The sequence below is a fragment of the Anopheles maculipalpis genome, chromosome 2RL (genome assembly GCF_943734695.1).
Source record: "Anopheles maculipalpis chromosome 2RL, idAnoMacuDA_375_x, whole genome shotgun sequence".
NCBI lineage: Eukaryota > Metazoa > Arthropoda > Insecta > Diptera > Culicidae > Anopheles > Anopheles maculipalpis.
The window spans coordinates 63,107,642-63,133,181 of NC_064871.1; the positions used below are offsets into that span (position 1 = coordinate 63,107,642).

The 25,540-nt window shown below is 44.7% G+C and overlaps 7 protein-coding genes and 2 pseudogenes across 7 annotated transcripts in view; 3 read left to right on the forward strand and 6 right to left on the reverse strand.

Moving 5' to 3' along the window:
- The window catches only part of LOC126556328 (glutathione S-transferase), a 327,848-nt gene that overhangs the window by 222,198 nt on the left and 80,110 nt on the right, over positions 1-25,540 (reverse strand). The gene's annotated exons all lie outside the window — the stretch shown is intronic.
- LOC126568793 (trimethylguanosine synthase) overlaps positions 1-25,540 on the forward strand; it is a 151,299-nt gene that overhangs the window by 38,951 nt on the left and 86,808 nt on the right. The window lies entirely within an intron of this gene.
- The window catches only part of LOC126556489 (cholesterol transporter ABCA5-like), a 137,351-nt gene that overhangs the window by 20,645 nt on the left and 91,166 nt on the right, over positions 1-25,540 (reverse strand). The window lies entirely within an intron of this gene.
- On the reverse strand, positions 2,089-7,279 carry LOC126567349 (WD repeat-containing protein 19). The gene is made up of 11 exons (XM_050223577.1): positions 7,265-7,279; positions 7,021-7,226; positions 6,234-6,956; positions 5,402-5,882; positions 5,204-5,332; positions 4,552-5,128; positions 4,084-4,366; positions 2,786-4,020; positions 2,431-2,720; positions 2,276-2,352; positions 2,089-2,204 (listed from the first exon to the last, which is right to left on the reverse strand). The coding sequence occupies exons 1-11, from the start codon at positions 7,277-7,279 to the stop codon at positions 2,096-2,098; spliced, it is 4,125 nt and encodes a 1,374-aa protein (XP_050079534.1). The 3' UTR covers positions 2,089-2,095.
- On the reverse strand, positions 9,285-11,216 carry LOC126556018 (rab proteins geranylgeranyltransferase component A). Its single transcript, XM_050211176.1, has 3 exons — positions 11,165-11,216; positions 9,909-11,087; positions 9,285-9,838 (listed from the first exon to the last, which is right to left on the reverse strand). Exons 1-3 carry the CDS (start codon positions 11,211-11,213, stop codon positions 9,288-9,290), a joined length of 1,779 nt encoding a protein of 592 aa, XP_050067133.1. The 5' UTR covers positions 11,214-11,216; the 3' UTR covers positions 9,285-9,287.
- LOC126567350 (uncharacterized) lies at positions 13,313-16,401 on the forward strand (annotated as a pseudogene).
- On the reverse strand, positions 16,403-17,638 carry LOC126567352 (uncharacterized; annotated as a pseudogene).
- LOC126568792 (valine--tRNA ligase-like) lies at positions 18,549-22,652 on the reverse strand. Its single transcript, XM_050225423.1, has 4 exons — positions 22,485-22,652; positions 22,076-22,243; positions 20,055-21,998; positions 18,549-19,406 (listed from the first exon to the last, which is right to left on the reverse strand). Exons 1-4 carry the CDS (start codon positions 22,650-22,652, stop codon positions 18,552-18,554), a joined length of 3,135 nt encoding a protein of 1,044 aa, XP_050081380.1. The 3' UTR covers positions 18,549-18,551.
- LOC126556191 (pyruvate dehydrogenase E1 component subunit beta, mitochondrial) lies at positions 23,586-25,513 on the forward strand. Its single transcript, XM_050211415.1, has 6 exons — positions 23,586-23,930; positions 24,295-24,456; positions 24,544-24,730; positions 24,798-25,142; positions 25,210-25,290; positions 25,358-25,513. Exons 1-6 carry the CDS (start codon positions 23,748-23,750, stop codon positions 25,459-25,461), a joined length of 1,062 nt encoding a protein of 353 aa, XP_050067372.1. The 5' UTR covers positions 23,586-23,747; the 3' UTR covers positions 25,462-25,513.

A 25,540-nucleotide genomic window follows, 5' to 3' on the forward strand; every position in this document is an offset into this window, starting at 1 on the left:
CACCCGCAAACGATCCCGGCTAGCACACACACGTCCGACCAGTTCCACTTGCGTTATTTTTATGATTCGCTTTCGTCTTGTGTTGGTTGAGGAAAGGTACAACACAAATCCCCCCGATTAGCTCGCGGCTACACGCACTACAAAAACACGGCACTGAAACGGCACAACATTTGACAAAGAGAGGAAAGGCGCGTGCGTCAGTTTAAGAAAATATTAAGGCTCTGCTACATAGAGAGCAAAATGTGGCGCATAAATTCAGACAGTAAAAAAAAACAAGTACGCTATAGGACAGATAAATATTAGGATCTATTTGATGTATTGATTACTTATTTATCTCGCGGTCCAGCGCCGTTGTCTGCCAGTCTATTATTCCTGCCTTTCGGGTGGAGGCATCAACGCCATCATACTCTCTCAATTTGAGTCTACCACGTTTCTTCTGTCCATGTGGATGAGCTAAAAAGACTTTACGGGTTTGGCCGTCTGGTGTCATTCTAATCGCATGACGAACCCACCAGAGCCTGGCGAGTCTAATTATTTATTATTCAGTATGACGGCATATCGCCATATTGTCGTTGGCGAGTCTAATTCGCTGTAAAATAGTGAGTTCTTCGTACATCATTGTCATTGGAGCGGCTCGTTCATTGTTTTTTTACACATACGGGGCCAAAAATCCTTCTGAGCATGTTTCTCTCGAACACGGCTAAGAGGGTTTCGTGAGTTGTAGTTAGAATCCATGTCTCAGAACCGTATGTGAGTACCGGGACTATAAGAGTTCTATGTAATTGTAGCTTCGATCGTCGTAACAGCTGTTTTGAGTTAAACAGTTTCCTCAGACAGTAGAAAGATCGATAGCCAGCCAGCACACTAGTTTCTCAACATCAATGCTGTTGTCGGTGCTGACTTTTGACCAGAGATGGTTGAAATTTTAGTCGACCTTGAAGGTGGTGCGTGCACCTATCCTGCGAAGGTAGGGATTTGTTAGCAGGACCTCTGATGGTGCCACCATTATTTCCAACCAACAAACCAATCTCCAAGCCGAGGTTTTCCGCTGCTCGAACCTCATATAAACTTCCGCTCTGCAGGAGAGCCTTAAACCACTGATATATAAGTCATCAGAGAATGCCAGGTTCTGGATTGACTAGTATTGTCCCCGAAGTTTCCACCTGCGAGTCGCGGACAGTCCTCTCTAGCGTTAGGTTGAAGAGTAGACAGGCTAGCCGATCTCCTTGGCACAGACCCTTGGTTGTAACAAAGAACCCCGGGAGTATTCCATCCACCACCACCTGGCTTGTGACATTGGTCATTGTCATTCGTATTAGTCTGGTAAGTTTGGCCGGGATTCCAGATGAGCTCATTGCTTCGTACAGTTTTATCCTGGCTGTGCTATCCTATGCGGCCTTGAAGTCGATAAAAAGATGGAAAGAGTGGAGCTGCTGCTCCACCATCTTCACCAATGTTTGCCACATGGTGACGATGTACACATGGTGATACTTCCTGGTAGTTTCCAACTATCTCCTCTACGTATGCACTCTTGCTACCTTATTGTATATGGGATAGATGATACCAAGAATCAGAAGACATCGATTCGCTATCCGATTGCAAAGGCAAGATCTCTCTTATGAAGTCGAAAGCTGCCTGCTGAACCTATCGTTTGGTAACTCAACGAAATACTGAGCCCATCGCGAGAAGACCAATGGCTATTAACTGACCAGATCTATTGAACAGTTGTAGAAATAGTTGGAAGATACTCAGTAGAATGCTCAGGATGTTGAGAGGAGTATACTCAACAGAACATAATGTAGGGAATTAAGTTCGACAGGCCTCGAAGGGGTGGCCATCTCATGAGTAGGCTACCGTACTATCCAACCTCTAACATTGGTTTAGGTCGTTGATAGATCGTGAGCGGTAATTTATAGACGACATCTCCATCAGGTTCAAACCTGCCTAGTTCGGATTTTGCACCGATTTTGCGGAAATTAAATATAATTTGTATTTTAGTTTATTAAACACTTACATTTCTTAGGTTAAGTTACGTGGAATGCTAAAAACAAAGACAAGGTACACGAGTTCACCGTAAAGTAACAGCTGCAAACTATTAAGTACCGGCGTTGATATACGGATGTATGTCATCGATATCGATCAGTCGTCCGGCGTCGATTTCTTCTCCACACATTGCACATTGATTGTTGGTTGTTTCCAAAATTCTGTATCAATGGTAATAATAAAATCAAATGGTTATCCACCAGAGTTTTAAAGAATAGAACACAATAGTTACTTGATAAATTCCACTTTCATCGCTGGAAAATCACACTCAGGACACGCCGCTACATCATCGCGCACTATGTGCTGACCCTAAAACAAAAAACAGGACCGATCGATATGGGTCAAATTAGTGAAATGAATCCCACTCTACGCAATACGATGCATTACCGTAGCCACACATATTGGTAACGTCGTTTTACACTGCCCGCAAACTATATGCATGTTGGGCAGAGGTGTTTCACAAACCGGGCACGGACTCGATGACTCCTGTTCACCTTCATCTTCCATCGGTCCACGTGGCGCTTTCCTTACAATAGATTCAATTTTCTTTATGTACTTAGCATCGATCTGGCTCCGATGCTCCGATCGCATTAACATTACCGCGTACTCGAAGGCAGACTTTCGAAGACCCGTCCGGTGGCATTCGATTACGGTAGAGGTTAGTATCGGGACAACATCTGAAACGATAAGACAAAGTGTTCATTCGCAAGCTCAGTGCGAAAGGAAGGAATCTCATACGTACGTGATGGAAATTGTGATATATTTTTCGCTACTTGAAGCAAAAGTTTCGCTGCCAGTAAATGGTTTCCCCGCTTTACATGCACCCGAACCAGCGTGTAACGATGGAGCAGGGCGAGCGTTATCTTCATATCGGTTGCAATCGCCAGGTTATTACGCTTTAATTCTTGGTACATGGAAAAGAGCAAATCGTGCGCGCTTCGATAGTTGCCTGCAATTTGTTCCTGATTGGCAATGATCATAGCCGCCTTAGCTGCCTCTTTAAATTGTCGTTTGGCCATATACAACCGGAACAATAGCTTCGGGTCCTTCGGTACACCGTCCGACTCGCCCAACAAGTACTCTATCAGCACGTTAGACAGCTTTTCATCTCCAGCCGAGGCTACACAATCGATTGCTAGAGACAGTGCAGTATTTTCCTCATTCCCAACGGAGGCCGCTTTCAGCAGCAGTTTAAGCGCTTTCGAATATTCTTTGCCCAAAAAATAGTACTTGCCCGCTAATAGCGTATACTTTTCACCGTCGAAATATCCACCCAATTGAAGAAAATCACCCGGCTTCGCAGAACCACTCTGTTCTAGTACTTCGCCATAGTACACGATTTTGTTCTGCTTCTGAGCAATAGCGAACGCTTCCGTTACACATCCGCACAATATGAGAAATTGTATCGCCGATTCATAATCACCATGCTGTTCAAAGTATTTCGACAGCAGCTTCGATCCCTCGACAGAACGCGTTTCTAGCAGAATCTCCGAGGCCGAATGTGGATCGTCTAGGTGCTGCAGATATATCCGTACAACACTGTCCAAATCTCCGGCAAGCTGATAACTATTGATAGCATCGGCGTACTGTCCTTCGGCCTCTTTCGCCCTACCGTAAGCGACATGCAACTTAAGGCTTACGACATTTGGCAAGATGTTGTCCACCTTTTTCCACTGCTTTAAATTTATAAAGATTTCTGCCGCCTTGTCCCAGCTTTCGCCCTTCTCTAGCATTGCGGCGGCTTCAGCCAAATGTCCTGCGGTGAGCATTGCTTCACCACATTCATTGTACAGCTGTTGGTCGTTCAGTTCCAGTGCTAGCTGAAGTCCACGCCGTACATCACCACACTTTATGCTAGTACGGGCAATGCCAGCCTTGCACAGTTTAACGTGTTGCTCCTGTTGCTGCTGTCTGGTTTCTGATTCCGTATGCTTAAGACCTCGTTCAAAGTTCATCAGTGCTTCGGCATGGTTTCCTCTATAAATATTACACAAATTATCATTTAAAAAGGTTTTATAACGACTTAAGGATATATCTTACGTAAACTCCAACTGTGCTCCATATTCGCGCGCTAGAAAAGGCAGTTGCTCTGGTGCTAGCGTACTGGCTAGCGCCATCGCCTGTTCCCATTGCAGTAAATCGCGGCACAGTTCGAGCGCTTCGGATGGGTTGCCGCTTTTCGCAAACAGCGCTTTAGCCTCTTCGATTTCGTCCCCCAACATGGCGCAAAATCCGGCCAGTGTGTTAAGATCTTCGATTTGGCTCAATTCCTCAAGCGCATAAACCATTGCAACGTCACCGATATTGCGGAATACTTTTGTTGCTGCAAAGATACCAGATACCATGATACCATAAATCTTAGTCCTATCTACGATAAAAGGATTTTTTGACGAAATTCAATTCAAATTCAATTCGTGCATGCAAGTGTTTTCAAGATTGGGCAAAACTTACAAAAATTTACATCATCACGGCTAAAACCTTTCAACGCTCCTGTTATGCAACACTTACCGAAAGCAACATTTAAATCGGCAATCGCAGCCATTCCAAGCGCTCTCCATTCGTCCTCATCATTCATCAGCTTACAAAGTTCCCATGCATCGCCATACTTTCGCATCAGTTTCGTCGTCCGTAGCTGTTCCTTCGCATCACGGCCAGGTTTGTTGGCGTGTGTGTCCAGCACGATCGACGTTAGCTTTCCACCGGCAGAATGTAGACAGAGATCTCCATCGTAAAGCATTAGGGGTGTCTGTTCACTGATCAAGCTTGTCGTACCGACTTTTTCTACCAGTTTACCCTTCACAGATATGCGCACAAACGCATAAGTGGTGCACGTGTTGCGGTCATTTGCTACGAAAATGTGTGTCTGTGAAAAGTCCCACAGCACGCTTGTACAATGTTTGGGGAAATCCGGTATTCGCAAGGTTTCGTCACATGCTGCGATGAATAGATAGCCTTGGCTGTGATCATCAATAAATACTAGTCGTGTGCCGTCAACGTCCGGATATATTGCTCTTATGCCAGCTTGATGGCGAAACTGTAACACCGTAGACCAGTTTTCGAGGGAAAAATAAATTATGTTACCGAGCTGAAATTAAAAAGCCCAAAAAGTATTATTGCGCTGACTAATAAAGCATTTTTTTATATTATTAGTATATCTTACATCTGTTGCAAAGCACAGAAAATCATTCGTCAACCCAAGGCACGTTATTACCGATTCGGCAATACCTCGTATCTCGTCCGGAAATATTTTTGGTTCACGGTTTTGTGTCGCTTCGTTGGATGATTCGATCTGCAAGAAATTGATGAAAAAGTATAACTACCTTACCTAGCTCTTACATCTTTTACAGCTACCATTTACCGTGTGCAGCATGATTTGTCCTCCACAAAGTACAGCACAGTATTCCGAGCTAAGTGCGACCTGTTTGATCTCCGACATGTACTCACGATCGCCCAGCAGCAGCGGCGTATCGCTCAACGATCGACCGAGATCATAAAACCAGACGTGATTATTCATACCGCATGCCATGTGGTATGGACCGATCGTCAAAAATGATGGTTCAATTTCAAGCGTTATCAGTACAGGTGGTGACTTCTGGCGATCGTGTGCACAGTGATAGATAGCAATTTCTGCCAAGCTCGACAGCAGGGCTATCCTCGGTGGAGCGACAGCATACAGGGAATGAAGTTTCGTTACAAACACGCATATTGCACCCTGGGACGTTGTAACGCCAAGTAACTGGCCGTCCGTACTCCACTCAACGTGCTTCAGTGCGGCTTGGTCGGGTAAGCTGAGAATCTTGACGGTCTCTTGAAGATTAGTCATGGAATGCACTTTTACACTGTAATGAAAAGTAGGTTATAATTAGTGTTGGCAGATGCGACCTTGGGAATATTCGAAGATTCGATCTATAGGAAGATATGAATCGGATTTAAACCTGATTGGGATTCGATTAGGATTCGATCCTATTCGGATTCCATTGAGATTCGATCTGATGGAATTTAAATGGTTGGTTTAATCTCACTTCTCACTATAGCGAGCAGCCACTTTTCACTATAGTGAGGAGTAGGATTTTGTCCGTTTTGTTCTTTGTGTTGAATTAGAATTAAATGATTTAATCACATAAGATCCAATCCGACTAGGAATCACTAGTTGTAATCGAATGAACCTATTCTTATAAGAATTTTCTTACTTGTTATCTCCACAGGAAGCGATCAGCTCCAGCTCCTTGCAAACGGCTATACTGTTGAGCGAATCGCGATGATTTTTCACCTGCCAAAGTTCCTGCCCAACTTCGCGCGGGTGGGTCGAAATGGCAACGACATGGCCCAAGCTAAACCCGAGCAGAATATACCCATCGGCAAACCATTTGTGCTGCAGTAACGATCCGTACCGCTGCTGAAAACCAAGCTCCGTAGGCGAGTCCGGTTCTGGCAAATGATAAAGGAAAAGAGTTCGTTTCCCCAGGATCATGCTGATAGTGTTTTCTCCCGGGACACGTTCATCGGTCTTCATCTCAGCAAAGTACATATCGCTCGGACAATCGCGCAACTGAATCGACCGCAGTGTGTCGCCTTCCTCGTTGCTCAGTGTCAGATACTTATCCTCGCTGCCGAGGGCGAGAATGTTTTCTGTCGACCACGCACCACAGGTGATGCGTTTCGTGTGCTTGCCAAGAATTGGTATCCGTTTGGTGGTGATGTGATTGTAGATGGAGAGATTGCCACGGGACGTCCCCACGGCAAGGATCGCTATTTTCTTCGACCAAATTATGCAACTCGGCAGATCGCGGAGTCCTATATCGACGGTTTGTTTCTTTTGCGAGTTTGAGTCCCAGATGATGAGCTGATGGGAGCTGGCCGTTATCATCGCCAGCACGTCTCCGTCACGATCCCAAGCGAACCCGGCGCAGAGTCTGTAAGAATGAAAGAGAGATTAACTTCCAAGAATTCTTTACCGGCGTATTTACACCAACATACCCCTGCAGTACAATGCGTTCTTGTAGTTGCCCTTGGCGGTTGAAAATGGCCACCGTGCCATCACTTCCGGTGCTAGCCAACAGCTGTGCGGAAGCTCCCGTCTGCCACAGGAAATATACATCGCCCTGGCCGTGTGGTTCTTCGTGGCGGTATAAAACCTGTACGAAAGTGGAACACACACGAAAAGCAGTAACGATAATTGTTCGCTAGAAAATGACCGGATATTGCTGTTTGGATCAATTACCTTTTCGTTACTCATTCCCGTTCGCCGTTCTCTTTACTCTCTTTTTCTTTAAAAAGCAGCGCTACTACATATATCGAACCCGATTGATTTTAATGTATTAAATCATTTTTAACGAAAACACATCGTCCATCGGGGAAAATAGTTGCGTATCACATGGAAAATTTTCTGTTTATCACAAACAATGAACTACGGTTGCTATGGTAGCAGGCTGCGCCGGACCGGTTGACCTCGCTGAATGCACTGCCACCGGCTCAATTGTTTCACACTGTTTAGCGCAAATAGAAGTGCTAACTTTTGTACATTGCATTAACTACATTAACTAATCGTTTATTAAACACTTGTTGTTTATAACGCCAACAATGACCTAAAGATCCGTAAGTTGGTTGAGAAACAAACAAACATAGGAACGCTTTGTTTGAACGCCACCAAACAGGTGCAAACGAAACACAAACAACAGCGAAACAGGTACAGTCGACTTGGATAAAATTGACAGAAGCGCACTAGTGAGGAGAAATTATGAACGAACCTGATGGAACGGTTCCCCTCCTTTTCTGAAGTGAATGACATCGAGTTAAAAAAAAATCACTTCTCAAAATGCCGTGCCGTTAAAAACCGCCCCTATGAATTACGGTCCAAATAACGTTTCTATAATTGACGCTTCAAATATTGTTAACAAATTAATTGGCGCGAACGCTCCAAACATCGCTTCTTTGATTCGATGTTCCAAATATCGTTTCTAAGTTCTTTGGAATGGTCGCTTCGCAAATATCGCTGCTTTGATCAACTTTTCAAAAACAATTTTTTAAATTCCTTGAAGTAATCGCTCCAAATATCGCTTCTTTGATCGACGTTTCAAATATCGCTACAAAGTTGTATGTTGCTATTTTTGCTACACGTGTTAGTACTGCTAAGTTGATGTTAAAAGTAAAACACATGCTCTTCATGGTTGTGCATCGCTAGAACTAAAATCGATCGAACAAAAATTGTTCTGTTCCGGCAGGATCCGAGAGAGCATTAATAGATAAAATATCACTCGTTCGGGTCTGAGGGAAAGTGATCAAAAATTTTGTCGGACAGAGAATGCACGCAGGAAAATTTGTTTTATTAGTGTTATCTTGTTCCCTCTATTATAGATCTTCGGTTTTTCATGGGTACCGCAGCGCAAAAGCGTGTTAACTTTGTTGGATAGGTGCAATTTTCTACCCCTCTAAGCATATGACAGATGTCACCTTGCGAGAGAAGCGTGAACAGCCTAACCTGTTCACGAAGCGAAAACTATTCATTCCGCCAAAGTATTTCGTTCAATAAATACACACGCTTAAAACGAAGACTGCGCTGTGACTTGCATTTCTCCCTTCCAACAAACTTTTGCACTTTTTTATTATTATTATTTTTTTTTTTTTGTAGAAGCGACGCATGTCACACGTTTCATGCAGAGTTGATATATTTTTACGTAAAAAATATTATATATTAGAACATTTAAATTATATTATTACATTTATATTTCTATTCATCTTGATTTGATCAAGTGATAACCGAACATTTCTTTAATGCATTGTCTATTAGATTCAAAAAGCTGTTGGGGCGATTCCGCTCCTTTTAAGGAGTGAACGGGAACGGGCTTATTCCTAATTTGCGGAACTATTTCCATCACTAGTGCGCACATCTGACGTTTCTAGAGGCACAATTTGAATGTGGAAAAGTCGTTTGTCAAACAAAAACCTTTTTCTCCTGTTGAATGGGAAAATATTGTTTCCCAATCTAGTTTATTAATCTAGACCCCCAAAAGGTAATACACCTTATGGGGGTCGTTCTCTTTAAATAAAAAAAAGCACAGATGATTCTTGAAGAATGCCGCATGAAGCTGAAATGCTCACTTTATTTCGAATATGTGTAGCTGCGCTGGTGCAAAAAAGCAATTGGAGTTAGATAATCTTTCCTCCTATTCGGTTGTTTATAATATTAAATAATGTGTATAGTTGGCAGTTCTCGTCACACCTTTCATGGTTCGCTGCTGCTGTTATTATTTGTGCTCAGTGCATTCTTCCGCTTTGTCGATCGTATCTTCCTTTGCTTCCTGTGCGACCGATGTATCCGCCTCCGTTTCACGACACTCACTAGCATTATCCACTGGTTCGTTTCTTTCCGGTACAGATTCACCCTGTTCCGGCACCGGTTCTTCCTCACCGATGATTATTTCTTCCGGATCGGGAGCCCGTGGAAGAAAGTCTTCGTCGGGATAAATTTCGCGGAACATTGTTGTAGCTTGACGAATCGTTTGATCGTAGTCCAGCTCGTGGTAGGGACCGCACACTACGTGAACACCCTCAGGCAGGGACACGTCTGCCTTTTCAGCGCATACAAGGCAGCTGGGAATGTTAAAGTACGCTTCATACAGTATGGTTGAAGTGGTATTTTCTTGTTGCACATTTCCCTCTCCAACTGTACTACTGTCGTCTTCTTCCTCCGTTTTAACCGGCTTGGGATAATCTTTACTAAGAATTTGTGCAATGTATGGTTTCAGATCCTCCTCCGGACTTTGGCTTATAGCTGTCGTTGTCGCATGGATAAGATCTACAAATGGAATAAGGTACAGAATAATTAAAAAAAAAATTAACTGCACAGAAATTCGTATTTTACTCACAAATTTCTTTGGGACACGTTCCACTGGAATGAGACATCTGTAGTATAGTGACACCATCCTGCCGGTCACTCAGGGCTGGAAGTTTCAATACTGCCACCCCACCACCACCCGGATTCTGTGATGCACCACCGAAAGGCACGTTTGTTAATATCACGGCGCGTGCCAAATTTCCACATGGCTTAGCTTTTTCACCTTCCGTCGGTGTGCTCGTGTTGAATACCGTGCGCGGTAGATAACCTTGTCCCACGACCACATGCTTCGAGCTGATGTTCTGTTTACCACATTTCACCGATTCGTATTTCAACCCTTCGTTACACTTTTCCATCTGAATGCCTTCGACAGCCTTGTTTAGACAGTAAATTCCCCCAAAAACGGCACACAGTCGACAGAAACATTGCGGTATTTCGCCACACCCATACACCGGAAAAAGGAACGGACTGTTTCCATAGTGGCCAAGACTCATCAGGAACTTTTTAACAGCAGCTACCCCATCACGGCACGGCGTACGATCGTTTCCCATCGCTATTGCGCACAGTACGTAGTGGATGAGGTTTGGCGTCAGTTTGTGTGCTTGCAAGTGTTCCAGAAATGTTTTTCCCTCTAACTCTCCCTGCGCTTCGGCATCCGCTTCGTACGATGCACAGCTCTGCAGGAACTTCATCAGCAGTCGTTTTTCAATCACATTTACATCTTTGCTGGTAAAAACATCCGATCTGGAGCATGGCACCGTCATTATGCGCCCTTCCCATACGGTGGCCACTCTGTCCAGCGCTCGAAACTCGGCGTACCGGCATATGTTGGACGAAATCAACAGATCCACCATGGTTCCACGGGCATACAGTAGCTTTGGGGCAAGATCTATGTTGAAGCGACGAAACTCTTGCTCGATCCGTTCCCGGTTCCAACCGTCCACTTCGCCCTTCTCCGTAAACTCGTACCAACGCTCACACCCATTTCGAACACTCGTCGGTAATGAGTTTAGTCGAAGAAAATTATTATTGATCGGTTCGACAATTGGAGCGGAATCCGTGGAACTATCACTCGTGGAGTGGAGATATTTGCGAAAAGATTCCAAATTGAATGATGCCCAATAGCCACCGTAATAATCGTTGGTGTCCAAATGTAACACCGTTTTACCGATACGACTAGCAGCGGCCGCTACGATGGATTCCGTTAGACCTATGGAAACAAGAAAAGCCATAAGTTTACCATTTGATAACAACAGACTAGGGTGAAAGTTGCCAACAGTGACTCACCCGTTCCGATTACTATTAAATCAAATTCTGTAGGCAAATCCTCTTCCATGTTTTTTTTTTCGAGTTTAATTGTAACGCTTTCGAATGGGAGAAGAATCAATAACAAATGCAATCGTTCCACGTATGGTACCACGAAAAAAGAATGCAATTTATTTGCTGTGCGATTTTTCGTCACAACAAAAGGACAAGGGAAATGAAAATACACGACTTCATGTCAACAACTTGACGAAACTGTTGGACCAAGTAGGATTTTTGCTTCTCTCGTTCAGTGTTGCTAGTTCTAAATTTGACGAATGTTTTCAAATTTTGTTCATAATTGCTTAGAATGTGGATGATGTAGATTGTAGATTAATCTAGCTGGATTCAATTAGATTTTACGAACATTACAGGGTTCTCGGCAATAACTAAACACACGAGACAAACGAGACATGGTCAACATGAAGAGAACAATGAATAGGTAGCACTAAACATCCATCACCTCAAATTTAAGCAAATAAAAAAAATAATACAATTTACAGATAAAGATCGGTGTAACTTGTTCACGTAAAACAAACCGCAAATCAGTCGGATTCCTAGATCGGATAAGAACCAATTAAAATGAATATGGCTCTCCGTGTAGCCGGTTGCCTGAAATACTTCTTCTTCTTTTTTTGTGGGGATATTTCCCGCTTCGGTTGCGGAGTCCAACTTCCTAGGTTCTCCACTACTCGTCCGCGATTGTGAAACCACGATCCTTTTTTTTGCTTTTTGGGCCGGCTACTAATGGCCATACGTCCTAATTTCCAGATAGTATGTAAGTCTGATTCACGAGCCTTTAAAGACTGGTTTGTTGGTGAAGTGGTTTGATGACAGCATTCTGTTTTGGTATGGTATTGTATGGAATAGGGTGATTGGTGGTTAAAAACCAGTTGGATTCTCAACTAGATTTTATGGACATTAAAAGTCGGTTACTGAAGTACTGTTACAAACAAAATGTACTTATGAACCGATCAGCTATAATATTCTAGGTAAATAAACTATTTTTGAAACAGCTATTTCTATACTGTATAAAATAACGCTTCCGCTGTTCCACTAATAGCAATTGAGAAGATGGATATGAGTTTAGAAAAGGTTCTACACTGAAATAATGTTAACTTTTATTGCCATCCGAGAATAATAACGCTTACGCGATAAATTAACCCCTATAACGAATGATTATGCATGGAGATTAGAACATTCAAACGCTTCTAATTAAGATGTGGGATCCAGTTTGTTTGTGCCCCAACTGATAACATCAATTTCAGCGTATCATCCTTTCAGGGGCTAGTGCTTTGCTCGGGATAGTCTGCGACACAAATACTGGCCACGGTAGCTGTTGGGAATTAACGGAATTAATTGAATTATACGATCAGGAAACCGCTCTAGTTCAGTTAGGATCTAGAATTGAACTATGCAGGATAAACGCGATAGGACGACGGTTGAACACAGACACATAATGAACTGGTCTAGGAAGGATTATATGTAATTAAAAATGAACAGGACGAGTTTCAAACGAACAATCGAACGCGAAACACCAATTTTCAAGTACACCGAAAGAACGTGCACGGAAGACGAACATTCGTGAGATTTCTCACATTTTCGGTCCTTCGAGCCGATTTCGTGCAAGTGATTCTTTTCTTTCATCATCAACAAAAGCATCGGTAAATTTGGCACGCTCCGCATCACGAGCATGGTGCAAGACATCATTCGCGCCATTCCAAATTTAGTGCGTTCGAGGTCATTCACCTTACGGCAAGGGTGACGGTCGAGCTTTCGCCATAGCTTAAAAATTGCTCGTCGCATTTTATCAGCGTAATTTTTGGTTGCGATGCGTGATGAAGTAAGCTGTGATGACGTTCATGGCACGACCGACAAGAATAGTCCGATTTGCACGACTTCACTTGGTGAGAACAGCTTAGGCAGTTCCAGCATAGACCATTTGACTTCACAATGTCACGCCGTTGTTGCGAATCCTTGCTCGTGAATACCGGACAATGACGTAACAGATGAGGTTCCGAACACTGTAACGGGTATTTTGCTTGGTATGAGGTAGGAGAACTGGACGGGTGCACTGCAGCTGCGCTTGTGATCGACTTCCGTGATGCAGGAAGACGTTGTGCGCCGGCCTCGATGGCATTTTCCCAGGTACACTTTGGCACCGTACCTCCGGCCGGTTGTGCGATCCTATCCATATCGGGACAGTGTGTGGTGCACCTGATGCTGAAGGGTTTGATTGAGGTGGACAAAGAGATTGAGAAAATGACGAAGAAACAGGAAGTGCTTTTGCAAACCATCGCAAAACTGCAACAGGCAATAACCGTCCCGAACTATGCCAGCAAAGTGCCCGAAGACGTTCGTAAAGCAAATACTGAAAAGTTGGACCAGTCAAAGGTGGAAATTGAACGATTGACTTCCGCGATCGATACACTGAAATTGATGTAATCAGTTAGGGCACAAACAAACTGGATCCCATATCTTAATTAGAAGCATTGGAATGTTCTAATATCCCTGCATAATCATTCGTTATAGGGGTTTATTTATCGCGTAAGCGTTATTATTCTCGCATGGCAATAAAAGTTAACATTATTTCAGTGTAGAACCTTTTCTAAACTCATATCCATCTTCTCAATTGCTATTAGTGGAACAGCGGAAGCGTTATTTTATACTGTATAGAAATAGCTGTTTCAAAAATAGTTTATTTACCTAGAATATTATAGCTGATCGGTTCATAAGTACATTTTATTTGTAACAGTACTTCATTAACCGACTTTTAATGTCCATAAAATCTAGTTGAGAATCCAACTAGATTTTAACCACCAATCACCCTATTCCATACAATACCATACCAAAACAGAATGCTGTCATCAAACCACTTCACCAACAAACCAGTCTTTAAAGGCTCGTGAATCAGACTTACATACTATCTGTAAATTAGGACATATGGCCATTAGTAGCCGGCCCTAAAAGCAAATAAAAGGATCGTGGTTTCACAATCGCGGACGAGTAGTGGAGAACCCAGGAAGTTGGACTCCGCTACCGAACCGGGAAATATCCTCTCAAAGAGAAGAAGAAGTATTCCAGGCAACCGGCTACATGGGGAGCCAAACCGATTTTAATTGCTGTTTCCTCCGGTTCTAAGAATCCTATTGACTTGCAGTTTGTTTTACTTGAACAAGTTACACCAATCTTTATGTGTAACTTGTATTATTTTTTCTGATTTGCTTAAATTTGCTTTTCAGAGTTGTTCCTGTACCCCTGTTCCAGAAAACTGTGTTACCCCGAAACGCGTGAAACCGTTTCACCAACCATTTCAAATTTAACTGTTCAATTCTACTTAACCATCACCTAGAAACGGTGATGGATGTTTAGTTCTAGAAACCACCCGTTTATTCACGATACGCACTGTAGTGAAGTTGTTGGTACAGGTAACTCAGACCCATGAACCATTAGAGAAGGCAGATTGCCCACCACAGTAACCGTACAGTCTCAACCGGCCGAGTCCGCGAACGGTGGCGTAACGGCTCCAGACTGTGGGACGGTACCGTCGGCGGATGTTCCAGGCACCGTTATCGATTTAGAGCCCAACGATCGCTGTCAGGTGCGGTTCGACGATGCAACCCAGCGGCGGTTCGAGCATCCTAACATTACACGGTGCAGCCGATCGCAGGGCTGCGAGCTGCGATCGTTGATCCGGTAGAATCCCCCGATACCGATCCAAAGCCACCGACCTTCCAGAGCGCACCCAGTAGTAACTTACCCGCCCGCACGATCCGTTTTCCGCCGGAGTTTCATCGCTCGTGTGCACTACACAGCTGCCGTACGACTTGAAGTCGCTGCAATGGGACGCCAACCATCAGGTAAACAACACGAGCAACTATTGCTACTGTGGACATGATGGTGACTGGACGAGAGAAATGATCCAGTGTCGCCGGTGTGAGCAATGGTTTCACGATCGTTGTGTGCGTAGCTTGGAGTTTCCAATTTTCCACAGCGGCACGTACTATGTGTTCATCTGCTCTATATGCAGCCATGGGTATGAGTTTGTGCGCCGGCTCGTACTGGATGCAGCCATTCTGGTACATCTGGTGCTGTACAATCTCATCATGCGGAATGGACTACGTTTTACGGGCTACGTACGGCAATAATCACGCACATCGAGGATAATCAGCGAACGTTGCAACTTTCCGAACAGATCATGAAACTCTCCGCCCAGGAAAGGACTGATCTGCTGGTACAAGCGCTCAAAAGCAACAGGGAAAGATTTCTCAACGGCAAAGAGGGCAAACCCTTTTTCCGCAGCTATGGACGCTGCGTCAACCGGTACCACCACCTAAAGAATGCATCATCATACCCATACCAGTAACGGAAATCGTTACCGAAAGCATACTGCAGCACAATCTGGATATTACCGAGCAGTTTCGGTTCCTGGCCCGGGTGTACCATGAGAAATTATTTTATCGACGGTGCAACCCGTGAGCGTATATTTGGTTTGGGCTACGCTGTCCCTCCCGAATCGGTCGAAGATCCGCGAATATCATCAGCCTACTGTGCCAGTGCTCCAACAGCTTCTGTGGCAAATATGCAGCAACAATCAACCACAAACTTGCCTGCGATTGACACATCGCTGCCAGGGACAAGCGGTGGTGATGCGTTGGTTGGAGCAAGCCGATCACCGTTGGTACGGCATACGTCCCACACCGATCGAGGAACTAGGAACAGGCGATGGTTTAGATTCGCTCAGTTCGCCACCAGCTGATTTCAATGGTCCGAACCATCCGTTCTAGGAGGAAGAATCCTCATCGGCCTCGTCTGGGAATGGTAGAACGCGCTCCCATTGCCCAGGACCCCGGAAGACTGGTTCCACAAAGTGGCGAGCGTTTAATATGAAACAGAAGTACTTGCAGAACGAGAAAAAACGAATGCTGGGACACTCGGGTGCAGCGTCGTCAAAGGAAGCAATGCGCGAGCTAGTGGTACGCAAGCGGGCCCTGTCGACCGTGTTCGAAGAATCGTCCAACAGATTCTCCTGGGATAATGTGCAGCCCCACAACAACCGGCACAGCATGGATGTTGACGTCTTTACCCGCCGTGCCACAGCCACCTGCTCCATTTACTCGCGTACCGGTGAGCAAGTCGATACAACAGCTGCTCGTAGCATCGTTTCGTATGCGTCAACCGTGGAGGAAAAACCTGCGATGTGTCAATCGCAGGCAAGTTTGTGGTTGATTGTTGCTGCATATTTGCTACAGAAGCTGTTGGAGCACTGGCACAGTAGGCTGATGATATTCGCGGATCTTCGACCGATTCAGGAGGGACAGCGTAGCCCAAACCAAGCATACGCTCACGGGTTGCACCGTCGATAAAATAATTTCTCATGGTACACCCGGGCCAGGAACCGAAACTGCTCGGTAATATCCAGATTCTGCTGCAGTATGCTTTCGGTAACGATTTCCGTTACTGGTATGGGTATGATGATGCATTCTTTAGGTGGTGGTACCGGTTGACGCAGCGTCCATAGCTGCGGAAAAAGGGTTTGCCCTCTTTGCCGTTGAGAAATCTTTCCCTGTTGCTTTTGAGCGCTTGTACCAGCAGATCAGTCCTTTCCTGGGCGGAGAGTTTCATGATCTGTTCGGAAAGTTGCAACGTTCGCTGATTATCCTCGATGTGCGTGATTATTGCCGTACGTAGCCCGTAAAACGTAGTCCATTCCGCATGATGAGATTGTACAGCACCAGATGTACCAGAATGGCTGCATCCAGTACGAGCCGGCGCACAAACTCATACCCATGGCTGCATATAGAGCAGATGAACACAGAGTACGTGCCGCTGTGGAAAATTGGAAACTCCAAGCTACGCACACAACGATCGTGAAACCATTGCTCACACCGGCGACACTGGATCATTTCTCTCGTCCAGTCACCATCATGTCCACAGTAGCAATAGTTGCTCGTGTTGTTTACCTGATGGTTGGCGTCCCATTGCAGCGACTTCAAGTCGTACGGCAGCTGTGTAGTGCACACGAGCGATGAAACTCCGGCGGAAAACGGATCGTGCGGGCGGGTAAGTTACTACTGGGTGCGCTCTGGAAGGTCGGTGGCTGTGGATCGGTATCGGGGGATTCTACCGGATCAACGATCGCAGCTCGCAGCCCTGCGATCGGCTGCACCGTGTAATGTTAGGATGCTCGAACCGCCGCTGGGTTGCATCGTCGAACCGCACCTGACAGCGATCGTTGGGCTCTAAATCGATAACGGTGCCTGGAACATCCGCCGACGGTACCGTCCCACAGTCTGGAGCCGTTACGCCACCGTTCGCGGACTCGGCCGGTTGAGACTGTACGGTTACTGTGGTGGGCAATCTGCCTTCACTAATGGTTCATGGGTCTGAGTTACCTGTACCAACAACTTCACTACAGTGCGTATCGTGAATAAACGGGTGGTTTCTAGAACTAAACATCCATCACCGTTTCTAGGCGATGGTTAAGTAGAATTGAACAGTTAAATTTGAAATGGTTGGTGAAACGGTTTCACGCGTTTCGGGGTAACACAGTTTTCTGGAACAGGGGTACAGGAACAACTCTGAAAAGCAAATTTAAGCAAATCAGAAAAAATAATACAAGTTACACATAAAGATTGGTGTAACTTGTTCACGTAAAACAAACTGCAAGTCAATAGGATTCTTAGAACCGGAGGAAACAGCAATTAAAATCGGTTTGGCTCCCCATGTAGCCGGTTGCCTGGAATACTTCTTCTTCTCTTTGAGAGGATATTTCCCGGTTCGGTAGCGGAGTCCAACTTCCTGGGTTCTCCACTACTCGTCCGCGATTGTGAAACCACGATCCTTTTATTTGCTTTTTGGGCCGGCTACTAATGGCCATATGTCCTAATTTCCAGATAGTATGTAAGTCTGATTCACGAGCCTTTAAAGACTGGTTTGTTGGTGAAGTGGTTTGATGACAGCATTCTGTTTTGGTATGGTATTGTATGGAATAGGGTGATTGGTGGTTAAAATCTAGTTGGATTCTCAACTAGATTTTATGGACATTAAAAGTCGGTTACTGAAGTACTGTTACAAATAAAATGTACTTATGAACCGATCAGCTATAATATTCTAGGTAAATAAACTATTTTTGAAACAGCTATTTCTATACAGTATAAAATAACGCTTCCGCTGTTCCACTAATAGCAATTGAGAAGATGGATATGAGTTTAGAAAAGGTTCTACACTGAAATAACTTTTATTGCCATGCGAGAATAATAACGCTTACGCGATAAATAAACCCCTATAACGAATGATTATGCAGGGATATTAGAACATTCCAATGCTTCTAATTAAGATATGGGATCCAGTTTGTTTGTGCCCCAACTGATTACATCAATTTCAGCGTATCGATCGCGGAAGTCAATCGTTCAATTTCCACCTTTGACTGGTCCAACTTTTCAGTATTTGCTTTACGAACGTCTTCGGGCACTTTTTTGGCATAGTTCGGGACGGTTATTGCCTGTTGCAGTTTTGCGATGGTTTGCAAAAGCACTTCCTGTTTCTTCGTCATTTTCTCAATCTCTTTGTCCACCTCAATCAAACCCTTCAGCATCAGGTGCACCACACACTGTCCCGATATGGTTAGGATCGCACAACCGGCCGGTGGTACGGTGCCAAAGTGTACCTGGGAAAATGCCATCGTTTCCAGCTCGAGGCTGAACCGTTCCAGAGCACTGCGTACCCCTTCGTCACTGCATATGAAGTACGCATCGGTTTTGGTTTTGTTCGGTATGTTGTAATCACTACGAGCGGAACGAATGTCTCGTGCAGTCTTTTGAACAAATTCGAATCCCTTCTCAATAGCTTCATCCTTCCAGGGGCTAGTGCTTTGCTCGGGATAGTCTGCGACACAAATACTAGCCACGGTAGCAAAGTCTCCACGTGGCAGTCGTTGATACAGTTCCTCGGTAATAAACGGCATGAAAGGTGATAGTAACTTTAGACCCAAATTGAGACAGGTGTATAGTGTTCGGCGTGCTGCCCCCTTGGCAGGTTCATCGTTTGTCTGAAAGACGGTTTTTAAGCACTCCAAATAGACATCACACAAATCGTAAAGCCAGAAGTTGTAGCATGCGTTCGTGGCCTGTGCAAACTCATACTTTTCAAAACCACGGTTCGAAACTTCAATGCAGCCGGCCAACCGCGAAAGAATCCATCGATCAATATTGCTCTCCGAACCATCCTGTAATTTCGCAAAAGAAGAAAGAAGTTGAGTTGAGCAAAGTCATCAAATCTGTGCTAACAAATTTTTCCGTACAAGGATTATCTTTTCAAATGTTCGTTATAAAAGTAATATTTTTTTCAGTTTGGTTGGTTCATACGTAGCAAAAGTGACGCTAATAGGCTTAACTAATAGTTTTTTAACCTTGGCTTTGCGAGGTGCAAAGTAACCTTTAGACAGCATAAAACTGTACACAAGTATCAAAGCCAGTCCACAAACCGTACAGAATCTATATTTATATTGAGGCTACTTTTCACGGGAGAAGCCGGTAAGAACATTCAGAGAATGCCCAAAACAACTAGGTCAAATATTTAATACGGAGTATTAACTTAATCAATCAAGACCAAAAAACTGAGTGTTTGTTCGATGTACGGACAATTATTAGACGTAGATGAAAAAATTAGTTGATCATTTTTATCAACTGATAGAATATTGTTTTTTGATAAAATAAAAGCTGATTGCTGATGATAACACATTGCACTACTTTGTGGAATAAATATAAGATTTGTTTTGATTACTTGAATATGTTTTATCTAATATTTTTTATCCCTGTCCTTGTACGGACACAGTTTACATTTGAAAAAAAAAATTACTGAATTTCAAACTTACCAGCGACGTAATGATGTCATACTTCTCAGTTCCGGGGAAGTACATGAGTGCAAACTTGGTAGCGTTCCACAGCTTGTTGCAGAAGAAACGATACCCTTGAACACGCTGTATGTCCAGGTTGATATCTCTTGCTTGGGTCATGTATGCACAGAGTGCAAAGCGTAGCGCATCGGTTCCACATTCTGGAATACCGTTTGGATAGTCTTGCTTCTGGCCAGCTTTAGCCTTTTCTATTTCTCTTGGATCCAGGTTGGAATCGTACAGTTGCTTATGCAACCCTTCCAGAGATATGCCCGTTATAACGTCCATAGGATCGATTACGTTTCCTAGCGATTTGGACATCTTGCGACCGTGAGCATCGCGTACCATCGGGTGCAGGAACACCTCCTTAAACGGTAGCTTTCCTAGCAGCGTTTGTCCAAAGAACACCATTCGAGCAACCCAGAAGAACAGAATATCATGTCCAGTCTCGAGCAGAGTGGTAGGATAGAACAGCTTCAGATCGTCCGTATTATCAGGCCAGCCGAACACGGAAAACGGAAACAGTCCCGAGCTGAACCACGTGTCAAGTACATCCTCATCCTGCTTCATACTAATAAGCGCTTTATCAACCTTTAGTACGGCCACCGCCTTGGCCAGAGCTTCGGCTTCCGTACGACCGACAAACCAAAGATTTTCATCGTTCAAATTTTTCGGTGCTTTAGACGGATCCTTGAAAACTACCTGATATGCCGGGATTCTATGGCCCCACCAAAGTTGTCGCGATACGCACCAATCGCGTATTTCATCCATCCAGTGGTACCAGGTTTTTTTGTGCACATCTGGCGTAATCGCGAGCTCCCCGGAACGCACCGCTTCCGTCGCCCTGGCAGCCATTTCGCTGCACTTTACATACCATTGCGGCTTGATTAACGGTTCCACAATGTCCTTTGATCGCGAGCAAACCGGCACCACCATTGGGTTGTCCTTCGTGTCCCGATAGAGACCTTTTTCCTGCAGGGCAGCCAAAACCGCTTTACGCGCATCAAATCGCTTCATACCGGTGAAGGTGCCATAATCGCCCACAATAATACCGTCATCGGAGAATATTGTTATGAACGGTAGATTGTGCCGTTTGCCAACATCGTAATCGTTGGGATCGTGCGCAGGCGTTATTTTTACTGCACCCGTGCCGAACTCCATTTCCACAAACTCGTCACACAGGATCGGCAGCTGACGATCGCAGAAGGGATGCTGAACGAACTTGCCGTGCAGATGCTGGTACCGTGCGTCCTTCGGATGGACGGCCACGGCCGTATCGCCAAGCATCGTTTCAACACGTGTTGTGGCCACGACAATCTCGTCACTCTCGCTTCCAATCACTTTGTACGCAAATGAAACAAGCACACCGAATTCAACCTTTTCTGTGTAGCCAGGAATGGATAGTTGCGTGCGGCCAGTCACTTCCACCTTGTCTACCTCGATGTCGGAAATGGCAGAGCGTAACGTACAAGACCAGTTTACCAAGCGGCTGCTCCGGTAAATCATATCCTTTTCATGCATTCGCACAAACGCTTCCGTAACGGCTTTGCACAGCTTCGGATCCATCGTAAAGCAGGCCCGATCCCAATCGAAGGAAGAGCCCAGCTTTTTCAGTTGATGATAGATCCGGTCACCTTTCTCGTTGCGCCACTGCCATATCTTTTCGATAAACTTGTCACGTCCCAAATCGTGCCGGGTTTGCTGGTGTTCTCGCCAAAGCTTTTTCTCCACCACGACTTGCGTTGCTATTCCGGCATGATCGCAACCCGGTACCCACAACGTCGTACGTCCCTTCATCCGATGCCAACGGGTAATCGCATCCTCGATAGCGTTCGTCAGAGCGTGGCCCAAATGCAGCGAGCCGGTAACGTTCGGTGGTGGGATAACCATTACAAATTGTCCCTTCGGATTGTTTAGTTTACGCTGGATGGAAAGAGAGCAAAGAACCGAAATAACAGATGACTCTGAGAAGTGGAGAAAAGTTTTCTCCGGTTACGTACCCCATACTCAGGCTTGAAAAATCCCTCCTTTTCCCACCAGCTGTACCAGGCTGCTTCCACATACTGCGGGCTATAGGCGTCCGGGAATGGACCGGATAGATCTTTCTTTTCTCCTTCCTTTGTAGTCCCAGCGTAGACAGCTGCCTCCTTCGTTTCTTTCACTTTTTTCTGCAAATAGCAAGTGATTTAGAAGCTGGCGATGTATCCCACTACAAGTTTGAGCTTTCAAAACGGTATGTGACAGATTGATAGAAGTATTGGACAATCGCCTTTCACTTTTGTTGCAGCGTGTGATCCAATTCTCTTACTGAAAATCCCCTACTATTTGCCTGCATGCAGTGCAACACGTGAAACGTGACTTAGTGACTGATAGGTCGAAAGTGATGCAATACTCAGAAATACAACGCACCTCAACTTTAGGCTTCGAAGCTGCTTGCTGCTCTTGCTGTTGCTTTTTATTCAACTTCTCCTGCAGCTTTGCCAACTTGGCTGCTTTTTCTGCTTCTTTTTTTAACTGTTTTTCGGTTTTCACCGGCGCTTCAGCACCACTATCTTGAGTACCAGCTGGATTCGTCATTGTAACGGAGTAATGCAAAATATTTTCGTTTTTAACCAGATCTGTTAACTAACTGTAATGTATTCCAGTAAATACTTTCAATAAATTTGTAGCAAAAGTGTATTTGTAATTCACTTTAGCTGGCCCGTTCGTCGATCAGGCCGAAAAACAAATGACGTACCAAGGTAAGCAACCACGCGACAGAAAAGTGACAGCTGGAGGCAAATTTTAATAATAGCCCAGTTAACATTTTCCCCAATAAACAATAACCCGACAATGTTTACTTAAGTGTTGTTTACACGTACGTAGAGTATCGAAGATTCATAAATAAAGCGGCGGGCCACGGGAAACATCAAACTAAAAAAAATTCATGAGTTTTTGTGATATTTTCATGCTTTGAAATCGCTTTTCGTGAAACTGACGCATATACAACGTACCTAAACGAAGCAACGAAGAAAAAGCTGAAATCGCAGTTTTGAGATTTTTTTCCTGTTAAATAACTATTTCAACAGTTTGAAATTTCCTATGGACCAGGGCCTTGAAAGTAGGCACTAGAGCTAGTTGGAAAACAGAAATGAGCATAAGAGAAAGAAAAAAATACGCGAAACATCAAAGAATATTCAAAAAATCGATTACAAAACAAAATAATTTCATAAGCACTCTTGAATGTGATATTCTGATTTTGAAATCTATCGTGGCCCGCGGCCTTACAAAGAAAATGCATATGTTTGGAGTATGTATAGGCACATTCAGCATTTAGATTCAGCACGAAAAGAATTCCAGGAAACATGCCGTTACTTCCGACAATTTTACAAGTTGGGTGCGCCAATTTCGTTTCGGAAGTGTATCTATCAACCTTGGACAGTTATAACGTCAAACGTGTGACGACAATACAGTGTTGGTTCGTTGTGTTTGTGTGGAAAAATCGCACATCTGTGGTTCAGCAGTGTGTGAGATAATTCTTCTTAAGTCAAAAGACCGAATCCGCGTAGTGCAACCGCTACGTACAACGACTGATCCTTTCCGGTAATCGCGGGCATTTCTGTGTGTTTCCCCATCACCAATCAAGTGGCGCAGTGAGAAGCTGCGTTGTTTGAAGCGTTACCTGATATTGCTATGATGCTCGCTTCCGCCGTACGCAATTTGTCCCGTCGGTCGTTTTCGACCTCTAAGGCAGTCTCTGCCCAACAATTGACCGTCCGCGATGCCCTCAACGCAGCACTGGACGAGGAAATGGAACGGGATGAGAAAGTGTTCATCCTCGGTGAAGAAGTAGCCCAGTATGATGGTGCGTACAAGGTAAGAAATCGCTCCGGAACGTACCACATCCGTCGGGTCGGGTGTTTCGCAAAGATAAAAGAACGATTACGTAAACATATCTCTAGTGACAATCCTGTGTGTGGTAGATGAAAAAAAAAGGAAAAGTAAAAAAACAGCATCGGTTTGAGGGCAAAGAAGAAGGGTCAAGGTGGTCGTGATACGCGCTACATAAATAACACTAATGTATTAACACAGGGAGAAAGGTTATCTAATCCATTAATGTGTGAGCCCCGCTTTGAAACAAGAGCATTTCGCACTGCACGAGAGAATGCAACGTTCGGGGGTGATAGCGTGAACGTCATCGATTCTGATGCGTGTTTTGTTTACATTCCGATCTTGGCAGGTTTCCCGAGGACTATGGAAGAAATACGGAGATAAGCGAGTGATCGATACTCCCATCACGGAGATGGGTTTCGCCGGTATTGCAGTTGGTGCGGCAATGGCTGGATTGCGTCCGGTGTGCGAATTCATGACATTCAATTTTTCGATGCAGGCCATCGATCAGGTACGAGAGAGAGAGAGAGAGCAGGAAGAATTACTGCAATTTGTCTAATGAACTAATCCCTGACTGTGTTCACGCGCTGTTTTGAAGGTCATCAACTCGGCCGCTAAAACTTTCTACATGTCTGCCGGCACGGTTAACGTGCCGATTGTGTTCCGAGGTCCAAATGGAGCTGCAGCTGGTGTAGCGGCACAGCATTCGCAATGTTTTGGAGCCTGGTATTCGCATTGTCCCGGATTGAAAGTTGTGTCCCCATATGACAGCGAAGATGCGAAAGGTAAGATGGGAGTTTCCTGATCTTTACCGATCTATGGTATGAAAGTAATATATCTGTTGGACTACAGGACTATTGAAGGCTGCCATCCGCGATCCAGATCCGGTCGTTGTGTTGGAAAACGAAATGCTGTACGGTGTTGGATATCCGGTGTCTGACCAAGTGTTAGACAAGAACTTTGTACTACCGATTGGCAAGGCGAAAATTATGCGCCCGGGCAAGCACATCACTATTGTAGCACACTCAAAATCCGTCGAAACTGCGCTCCAAGCAGCCAACGAACTGGCCGGTAAGGGAATCGAAGCCGAAGTCATCAACCTCCGATCACTTCGCCCATTGGACTCGGAAACGATTTTCAAATCCGTACAAAAAACTCATCACCTCGTGACGGTCGAGCAGGGATGGCCTCAGAGTGGTAAGTGTTTTGGTAGTGTCTGTGTAAATTCTCTCGCTTTACCCACACATCTTGCTTTGTTTTGCAGGCATTGGTTCCGAAATTTGTGCACGCATTATGGAGCACGAGACATTCTTCCATCTGGATGCACCGATATGGCGTGTTACCGGTATAGCAGATTTTTTTTCCTTTTGAAGTCAACTCGCTCAACTAATAGTGGTATTTTTATTCCTTAGGTGTCGATGTTCCAATGCCTTACGCTAAGACACTAGAAGCCGCCGCCCTTCCTCAAGTACCTGATGTTGTCACTGCCGTTAATAAGGTGCTGGGTGTGAAGTAAATCTCAGTCCCATTCAATCAATAGCGTGTGCTTTGCGGGTTAGAAACAAAAACACGATAATTGTCCATAGAAGACTCCG